Source organism: Haliaeetus leucocephalus, unplaced genomic scaffold, assembly GCF_000737465.1.
Source record: "Haliaeetus leucocephalus isolate CR32 unplaced genomic scaffold, Haliaeetus_leucocephalus-4.0 Scaffold317, whole genome shotgun sequence".
NCBI lineage: Eukaryota > Metazoa > Chordata > Aves > Accipitriformes > Accipitridae > Haliaeetus > Haliaeetus leucocephalus.
The window spans coordinates 2619433-2629833 of record NW_010972753.1 but is presented as its reverse complement, the minus strand read 5'-3'; the positions used below and the strand labels follow the sequence as shown (position 1 = coordinate 2629833).

Sequence of the window (10401 nt, the reverse complement as noted above, 5' to 3'; positions counted from 1 at the left end):
CCAGTGGAGGCACAGGGGTGTTGCCTGTTACAGTCTTTAATGGTTATGACACTGTGGATATATATTGTATTTTCTGGTTTTCTCCTTTTTAAAACTCTTTGGAAGCTAAATATACTTGACTGACACACAAATAAAGAACTGAAACTCTATCCCAGCTTCTTCCCCCCTTGCTGCGTGGATCACTGTTGGCTGTTAAAAAATCAGTAGGAAGGCAGAAGTGGAGGGATCTAGCTCAGAACTATGTATTACTCCTGACTATCTGCAGGTTTTTATCATTGACCTAGTGGTCCTACCTGGGTCGCTTTTGTATAACGCTTGTAAGTTAAGGGAATACCAAGTTCTTCCTCTACTGCCTTTTCAGCTGTATTTAAAGATGAATTTATCATAATTTCTAAATTCAGCCTTTGGGAAGGGATTGGAGAGGAGAAAAAGAGGTAATAGAATAGGGAGCAAGGCATGACATCAGAACAGTGCAGGGCACAGTGAAGAAAATGAATTCCGCAAATGACCATGCTTAGAAGAATTAGTGTGTTTTCAAAGTTCATGATAACTTAATCACATACCACAATCACACTAGTTATAGAAATGTATGTACAGTCATACAGAATGTGTGTGTGTATAAATATATACACATATGTAAAAATAAAATATATATAGTAGTAAACAAACACAGAATATGTGCTGATATATTTTTTACTGCGAGAAGGTAACTCCAGGTTGTCACCCTCTCTGATAACAGGCTAAATGTATCTTTGTTCAAGGGTATTATTTATGTACATCTCTGTATACTTTTGTGTGTGAGATAAAATTGTTGTCGGATCTCACATTCAGAATTAAAATATTTTAACATAGTAATTAATGTTGAGTTTATGTTGCAACTTAATGACCAACCCGGCACTGCTATAAGTGACTAACCATTACCACGCAAGCCTAAAGGTATTGGTAGAAAATCTTTTTATTTATGGTGAACCTATCTATGTAATTGGCTGTGGCTCTGTAGTGGGAAGTAGATGTTTCTGTGCCCATCGCGTCTTGGAATACAGCGAGGAGGAGGAGGAAGTCTGCGGTAGCGGGATTGCCTCCCCTAACCCTCTAACTTAATGGTGTTACAAAAGGAGATTTCTGTGGGACTGGCTGAGCTCAGTGCCTAGAAAAGCGCTTTGTTTTAAATATTTTTATTTTTCTGTGGCTTTAAAAAAATATGTAATTAAAATTACTTACTCAAACTTACTGTAACAGCTTCCCGTAGCCCTTCTTCAAATACACGTGATTCCTTTGCAGCCACATCGTGGTATACAGCATTATGGGAAGAAGCTTGCTGGAGCTGGTGCAGCATGGGCCACTGAGTGAGGGTTTAGTTCAGAAACCCACTCTAAACTTACTGCATGCTTAACTTGTTTTACTGCACATTCAGTCCAGCCTTTGTCTGCTGACAGACTTGTCTGATTGCTGGTCCTCCTGTCAATGCATTTTTAACTAGGTGTGAGAGAGATTACTTCTTCACAGGCTAGGCACTAGCTAACAGGAAAATAAAAGGGTAAATACTCAGCTTTCATGAAAGAGAAACTGGGGACTCCTTTTGTGGAAGGTGTAGCTGGATGATGATACCTGCATAGAAAATACACTGGAGCACTTGCCCTGACAGTGGGGGATCCTCGTCCCCGCAGGGCTCCTGTCCGTGAGGCTGGAGGCACTTCTGGGCACTGGCTGCTCCTTACTCTTCTGTCTTCTGTTACATTGCAGAAGTGGGAGGTTTCTGGCAGAGGGGAGCATGGCTCTGGGGAATGGTGCTTGGGGCACTCGGAAGGGACAGTGGTACGGGTTCTGGTCCCTGCTCATGGCATCTTCTTTATCTGGTAACTGTTCAGCAGAAAATTCAGGTGCAGTCCTGCAGCAGGGAGCAGTCCCCTGGGCCCTCTGTGTCCACCAGGCTGGTAGGGAGCCTGTGAGGGGGTCATCTCCAGAATTAAATGCCACTAAAAGTGAGTTTCTTCTTCAGGCATTGCAGGTAGGCTGGTGCCAGGGCTCTGCACCCCAGGAGAGGCAGGGCTGGCTGCCTGGGGAGGCAGAACTTTCTCAGAGCATCCCAGGGCAGTGGAAGAGGGCATGAGTGCCATTTCTAAGGCAGGCACTAGTGTTTGTTAGGTTTGTTTTGTGCCTTGGGCTGCTTATCCGTATAATGGCTGGGCCTGCATTCATCACGCTGCAGTTGCTTGGAGTTATTTGAACATTCTCTGTGTTGATGTTTTTGGTGTTTCAGGGTTGATAAAGGCTGCAAACAAAATCCTGAGTAAAATTCAAGCAGCTGACATACAGCCTAGTAACATGAGAAGCCGCCTCTCCACATGCTGCCCTCCAGTCTTTGAGATCCCATGGGCTGGAGCAGTGTGTTACCAGCGTTTGGTGTTTGGCATTGGTTGCGCTGTGCCTCTGTTACCCTCTGGATGGGATCAGGAACTCCTTTCCCCAGGCCTCGCAGGGACGGGGAGGCTGGGGCTTGGTGGAGTTCTGCTTGCTCTGGCCGTGGTCCCCCTCTGTCACGTTTAACGAGTGGATCAGCACAGGACACTAACCACTACGTACAGCTCTTAACAGCGTAGGGCCAGGGAAAAAAATTCAGACCGTGTGAAATGGAATTGATCTTATCAGCATATACACTATAAATACAAGCATGGAAAAAATTACTGGTTCAGCTCTTGAATCACATGAACTGGCATAGCTGTATTTTTTTCAGCGCAGTTGTACTGATTTATGTAGTGTAGGGTATGTTCTTAGTAGTTTAAAAATGTTTTCCAGCTTTGGACAGACTGGAAATGTAATTCAGCAACTGTAACTTATCTCTGGCTTTTGGCTTAGCTGCTATTGCCTCTGGATTACAGACTAATGTACCATAGCCAAGTGGCTCTTTTCTAGCTGTAGCTCCTAGAATGTGACCAAGCAGACACAATTTTTGCAGAAATTAAGTAATGTATCAATAGCAAAAGTCAGCAATCTAAGCCTGAGATGCTAAGAGAAGTAAATTTTCAGAAAACCAAGCATATAAGCAAGACTTACAGGGAAAACATGTATTCCATAGGAATATTCTGTGATAACTAATGAGGCACCCATGCTTCACACAGGTTAGACTCCTGGTTCAGCAACAAGACCTTTAATGGTCTACTGCACTCACATATTGGTCAAACTCCTGAAAGTAACAAAATTAATGAAATTTTATTGGCAAAAATCAAGCTGAACGTGACCTATGTAATTCAACAGAAGCGAGCCTCAGTTCAGTTTATCAAAATACTTCAGTTTTCCAGCGGGATCTGGAATTATCTGTGAAAGAAAGAAAATGAAAATGTTAGTCACAAAACAAAACCACACAAACACAACAAACTCTAAAACCAGAACAGCATAGTATTCCATAATATGATGCTAAGGCCAACCCACAAGCAACAGTGAAGAGTAATTTATCAGTTGACTTGATACTAGATTACTGTTTATCTCTAAAGGTACCTAACAACAGTAGCAGAAAGATTTAACTGATTGGGGGAAGAGAGAGTGCAGCCTACCAAAGGAAGAATTTTGACAGTTGGGAGCACATACATCTATGTTGCTTGCCCCAAAAGCAAGATATTTTAATAAATTAACATCTGTAATCAAGAGTCTTAAAATTTACTTACAGTTCTTCCCTTGGCCACCACACTCTCATGGCTTCCTCTGGTTTGATCTAATTAAATCAAGCACATTTAGAAGGCATGGCTACATCTTCGAGAAAGGCTTTTGAACTAATCTGCTATTTATATTATCTGCATCTTTTGCACAGAGGAGAATGCTTATGTATTGTTTTAGATCTTTAAATCGGTAGTATTGGAGCTGTTAATCTTAGCATTGTAAGACTGTTTTTTAGAAAATACATTAATGTTGTATTATTTAGGTGATCCACAGTTATGGAGGGCAGAACTTTTCTGTGCCAAAATACATCTGTTAGGCCAGCCAGCCCTCTTTCATTCTACAGTCTTAATATCCAGCCTCCCCCACTAAGACGCTCCTCTGCTAGCTTGAAAGAGGCGACTCAGCCTTCAGTCATCCTGGGAAGTTTTCACATCCAGCAGAGAAATATGGTTTAACATTCCACTGTTTTTACTGTCAATTACAATGCTCACTACTCTGCTCAGAGGCCGCTGGGACCTGCTTTTTGTTGAGACAGCTCTTAAACAACAACGCTGTCATCACCAGCTGGTTCAGAAGGAAGCCACATGCTCAAATAAATGACAGTGATCTCATCTGAACTAGGCAGCTCAGACCTCTAGTGAAAGTTTCATTATTCTGCTGAGGCTTGATCCAAGCCAGAGAACACAAGTCCAATGGGTGTTTATCTGAACCCTAGCTCTTCTGCTTGTAGTCACATGTAAGCCAGTAGTAACAAAGGAGGAATAGCTATTGCGCAGCAAAGCAGTGCTCTCTGCTGGAGTTCTGACAGGGGCACACTGGCTCTGCTGATACAACAGCAGCCTGGGAACTTGTATCTTTCTTTTTCTGGGTAGTGCCTAGGATCCACGGTAAGACTCGACAGAACCAAGAGTTTATACGGACAAATAACCGAGAAGATAGGACAGACTCAAGAGTTTCCAACTTCCTCTCATCAGGTGTTAACAGGAAAAAAAGCTCTTGATCACAAACTTGTTGCTGCTCCAGAAGAGTTTTGTTCATACACAGGGAATTTGAAACAACTAGAATATGCCTAGTGTGAGGGAAATGAGCTCCTAATGAAATCAGCAGTAATCCAAAAGCTGCAGCTATAGTAATGTGAGTTTACGCATATCATCTCATTGAAAGTTGCAAAGATCTTGGATTTGGCTTTAGTGGAAATGATAATTGAGTGGTTTTTAGTAGTACATGCATTTAAATTTGAACAGTGACTTACTGTTTCACTGCCTGGTTTCCAACCAGCAGGGCAAACTGGAAAAAAAACCAAGACGAAGTTAGTAAAAGTATTTTTAGACAATACTTACTTTTGTGCACTTAATAGTCTCTTTCTGAACTTGAAGTAAAACAGCACACAAGTGTTACCTGTAAATATCTGCAACTGTTAAATACGCAGTTTTCTTTATACATGGGATGGTGTCATAACAGTTTATACCTGATACCACCTACCACTTCTGTTAACTGGAAACTGCATATCTCTGGATGGATGTCTATGCCTTGGTTTAATTCTCATGCCCTTCTAGACAAAGTACTGGCAAAGCAGTATCTGAGAATGAACACCTATTCTAGTAGAAAGAACAGTTTCATGATAAAATTCAGGTGACTGCACAGAGACCTACCTTTCTTTCTTGAAAACTAAGGCTAGGGGAAATTTTTTAGCAAAGAAATCAGTTCAAAGGTTCCACAAGAGACTGAGTGATATTATTGGAAGCCTTGCTCAGGAGTAAAGGGATTATAGCATGCGGTTAACACGCAGTGTGGCTGGGAGCCCTGTGACCACCTGGACAGTTGCACGTTCTGGAGCGAAGCTCTTATCTCTTCAGAGCTCTCCCTCTGAGGCTTTAGCCCAATGAGTGATGCCGTATTACACTGCGTTAAGGCATGCTGTCAGACAAAACATCACAAATGCAATTAGGAATTGTGGAGAACTTTTTTTCCTATTCTGTGCAAAGAATCCAATAAGGCATCTAGGGAGGCTCTCCTCAGCGTTCATGCAAAAGCTGGAAAAAAATGTTGTACTCCAGAAACACAGTGCAGATCAATATTCTGTAAGACAGCTTTGTAACTAAATAAGAGAGGCTAAATTTCCTTAGTCAAATGTGCGTAGCCTAACTATCAGCATTTATCTTTTAAAATCTGTTCAGCGAAGCATAATAATAATTTATACTTTCAGCTAAAGGTACTTTCAAATGCCAGGTGAAATTGACTTGAAATGGAAGTTAAGCTGTTTAACATGTGTATTAATATTTTAAAAAATCTTTAAATAAATGAATGTGTTTAAATAAACACATCTAAAGAAACATGTAAAGTTCACCCTATGCTTGAACTGGGAGAACATGAATTCTTGAGACAAAGTAATGATCTGATGCCAGTGAAAACTTCTTTGTCAGGGGAAGATGATCACATAGCACTTGTAAAGAAAACACAAGTAATGGTGGTCTAACTTTCACAGTATCACCATGTATCTTGACATGAAGCACTCTCAATTACTTGTCACAGATCCTCAATGAATGGCACAGGACAAGGATGGCTCGCATCTCAATTATTTTAGTATGCCAAAATGTACTGAGATATTGGGCCTGATTCTTCATGGCCTCATTACTTTGTACAGATTTACGCTTGTGACAGATGGTACATAATGCCTTAATTCAGACCAAGGAATGCTTTATGCTCTGCATTCTCATGGATGTGAAGCAAAGTGTGAATTACTATTCCACAAACAACCCATGGAGGTACCGGGACCACAGAATCTTGTAGCAGGGCAATCAAACCCCTTCATTCACTGCATGAGGCTAGTCTCTAATGCTACTGAGTACCTTTCTTCCAAAAAGCTACAAATACAGCTCCCAGTCTAAGTAAAACAATCTTCAACATGAAAGTATTTAAAAGAGCACCTTCTCCATGTTTGTCTGTGTATTGGAATGCTTGTACTAAACGAAGAGTTTCATCCACTGATCTCCCAACAGGAAGGTCATTCATCGTGATCTGTCGAAGGATCCTCTTCTCATCAATAATGAAAAGGCCTCTGTGAAAACATTTTGTGTGTGTGTGTGTTAGGAAACAGAACTAATTACAGTGTTGTGTTTACACACTATTTTATGTCTGCTGGATGGGAGGAATTTGATCTCTGCGAACACCATACAATACCCACCACCTTAGAATACTAGTAACCTACTATTCTTTACCTGGGCTATCAGATGACATGAGCTGAGGGTAAGTTAAAAACAAAAAGGATAGTTCTCTGCAGGACATAAAACTAAGCTTTGACAGGCTCTGCCAGGGGATGTTGCAGATGCTATGATGTTACAGGGATCCCAAAAGCAACTAATCAAGTTTATGAAAGCGGTATCTCTTGAGGCCATTAGCTACCCTTAGTCTTGACTCTGCTTGGACTTGGGAGGTCCCTGAGTAACTGCAATTCTGGGGAATTCTGCATGTTTGCCCTGCCCTAGGTATCTGTTGATGACAGCTCTTAAACAGGGTATTAACCTTGACCCTTGTTCTGACTCATTCTGACTATTTTTTTTGCGTTCTTCAATATTTATTTTGTGTCTCGGCATGAATCCCCAAGTAAAATCTGCTCTCAAAGAAAAATTTCAAATGCTTCTCTAGACATAAAGTAGTAAGCACTACCCCCGCAAAAAAAAAAAAAAAAAAAAAAAAAACTGTAACCAAGTGAAATACCTAAGTGTATGCCCTTGATCTTCCAGATACACTCCGTAATCCTTTGAAATTTGGTGCGTCAAATCTGAAAGAAGTGGAATCTTCATAGGTCCAAGTCCTCCTTGTTTTCGAGGAGTATTAATCCTTTGAAAGAAAAGAGATACAGATGTATTTCTCAAAGATTTATATTCCCTATGCAAAGCTAAAGGTCACAAACCAGAACAGTACAGGCAGGAGGATTTAGTGCAAGTGAATTTTTTTTATTCTGCACGCAAGGGAGATGAATACTATTTATGGTTCGAGCAAAATGGTCAGTAGATCTTTTGCAGTTTTTGGCCACATCTATTAATAATGACCTCTTTCTTATCAGTCTTATTTGCTTTATACCAATGTGCTCGTGAATTGGGACAGTATGATGGATTTACGGATACTTGCATCCTTATTGCTTTTTTTTTTTAAAGTATTTTTTGGACTGAGACATGATATATTTCAAGCAATACGTATTAAACAAGCTTCAAAGATAAAGGTACTTTCATGCACTAGATTTAAAAATTTTTACCACTGAAAAATATTTTAAACATTTGTATCAATAGCATCACACTTTTACACATTATGATATACCTACATAGGCTAAAAATCTGGGGATACAGTTCTTCAGCTAAGATGGACCCATGAATAATTTTTAGTGAAAGGCAAGGGTAAGATACATACCATGCTAAGTGAGTGAACTTTGAGTCCACAGAACATGCTACTACTTCGGTATTTATTGCTCTGAATTCTTCAATTCTGTCACTGAAGGCGATTATCTCAGTTGGACATACAAATGTACTAGATAAGAAAAGATAAAGTCGAAATTTCATGAAACATCCAGTAAGTTCTTTGTTTAACTTCAAATTGTGGATTTATCATAAATTATTTCAGCTTTTACTTATTTTTTATTGCTTCTTCAAATATTTAACTGAAATGCTGCCTGACAAATCTTCTGAAAATTATTTTTTTGTGTGGAGACACTAATTAATGGACACACTTATTAGGACAAAGACTGTGTTACGATTTTACCAATGCATGATGAAAGCACAAACGCAAAGAACGTATTTTCTGTTGTCACTCCTTTCTTCTCCCTCAAACGCTCACCAAACAAAAACCCAAGAGCTCAGAAAAGGAGAAAAATTAATGAATTACGAGTCTAGTGTAGCTGCATTCAGTCTTGGTATGTCTACAGTGGTCTTACTTACAAGTCGAGAGGGTAGAAGAAGAAGACAAGATATTTTCCTTCATAATCTGTTAATTTCAGCTCTTTAAACTCTCCATTAATGACTGCTGTTCCTTCCCAGTAAGGTGCTGGCTTGGAGACTGAAACACAAAGGACATTGAATTAAAAGTCAGAATACAAAGCACATGTTCAAACAAAGCTGTTCATTAGTCAGCTGGTGTGCAAGGAGGACTGTTCTTCCTTTTGCTTGAAAAACAACCTACTGCACACAGTTACAAAATGAAACTTTCTTACCACTTTAAAGAGTTCACAGCTGGCAGAGGTTACAAGGTGATGAAGAAATGTCAGTTTCAGTACACATGGAAAGTAATTTGACCAATCTGGGCTTATACAGGAGCCCTCTGAACTACTGATAACCAAGGCCACACAAACCTTATCTGGGCATATCGAACAAACCACATATGCACCACCAGTTCATGGCCGACCATCTATTAGACCGAAAGAGAAACTGTTGTAAGATTTCACGAACCCTCAGTATTTTGTTATGAATAGCTCTTGTGAACCAGAAGCATAAGATGGTTCAAATTCATATTGCTGCTTCTTAGCCACGAAAAACTACTTGGAATTCAAGGCCACAAAAAATACATGCTACAACATGTTTAGAGACAAATGCCCCAAAATGCAGTGTATATTTATTAAATTACAACTCCTAAGCAAATTGTAATGTGAAGACACTTGTGGTTTTTTTTTTTTTTAAATCCAATTAAAATGCATGAAATATATTTACTATTCCTACCAAAAGGGATTAACACTGAATTTAAAATATTAAAAATTATTCTGCCCGGTCCTATTTTCATAGTAATGTGAATTCTGAGACAAAGGATAGGGTACGCTGGAGATAACAAGGTGATCTGAATAAACTTGTGATGTCAAGGACATTGACACACAGCTGCAGGAAATTAGGGAAAAGCTGCTGAGAAAAATACATGGAATCTTCATTATTATCTGGATGATGAGTGCGTTGTTGGGCTCTCCTTTTCTTAGGACAACCTAGAGCTGTAGAATATAGTTAAGCGAGGATGTATAATGAGGACTGCGAAAAATACCCCAAATCATCAGGCAGATTGTGCCCCTGAGTAGGAGAGCAGTCATCTTTGGTTTCACTTGATATAACCCACAAGGGACGCAGCAATACAAGTACAAAGAGTCAGTAGGTATGACTGATAATTTCAGTTCACGTTTTTTGAAGAAATGCTCTTCCTCCTCTCAAGTCTTCTGCAGAATTCTTTCTGGTCAGATTTCAAGCCTGGGACTTCCAATGTCTTTTTAATTAAGTCTTTGCAGGTATGGGACTATTTTCAAGTGAAAGCAAGAATTAATCCCCAAGTTATTTTGAGCTCTCAAAAAATGTTTCAAATATGTTGCTTTTTACGAGATAGGGACACCCCAAATCTAATCTCTTTGTAGCAAAACATTCTCTTCGACCTTCAGATTAGGAGGGAGGAGGAAAAGAAACTGAGTAAAATACGTTGCACCTTGACCCCTTTCTACACCGAGATGATTTTTGGGGGGTTAAAAACACTTGTCCGAAGCGCTGTGCTATCTGACATTACAAAGAGAGGAAAAACCAAACAGAATTGGTTACAAGTATCTCGGCTGTTTTTCCCTTTTTTTTTTCTTTTTTTTTTTCTTTTTTTTTGCAGCAGCATCTGTTTGCAAACGTTTAAAACAGCCCCGGCTCGGTGGAGGAAAAGGATGTAAAAGCCGTCAGCCCTCACAGCCAGGGTCGTTTCTACCCTTTCCCCTCTCCGTTCTGCAGAAGGGGGGCTTGAACGGGT

General features: G+C 40.0%; 1 protein-coding gene across 3 annotated transcripts in view; it reads right to left on the bottom strand.

Annotated features, from left to right (window-relative positions):
• Window positions 1-3194: 3194 nt before the first annotated feature.
• Window positions 3195-10401, bottom strand: part of PRDX4 (peroxiredoxin 4) — a 7691-nt gene continuing 484 nt past the window's right edge. The window contains exons 2-8 of one of the 3 annotated variants that reach the window (XM_010571282.1): window positions 8586-8703; window positions 8062-8178; window positions 7372-7494; window positions 6582-6712; window positions 4907-4941; window positions 3663-3709; window positions 3242-3315 (exon numbers count right to left, since the gene is read on the bottom strand). In XM_010571282.1, the coding sequence (XP_010569584.1) occupies window positions 3312-3315; window positions 3663-3709; window positions 4907-4941; window positions 6582-6712; window positions 7372-7494; window positions 8062-8178; window positions 8586-8703 (575 nt within the window). In that variant the 3' untranslated portion in view covers window positions 3242-3311. Of the gene's footprint in view, window positions 3316-3662; window positions 3710-4715; window positions 4942-6581; window positions 6713-7371; window positions 7495-8061; window positions 8179-8585; window positions 8704-10401 lie in introns of those variants that run through there. The other 2 variants (XM_010571281.1, XM_010571279.1) reach the window with 2 other exon arrangements.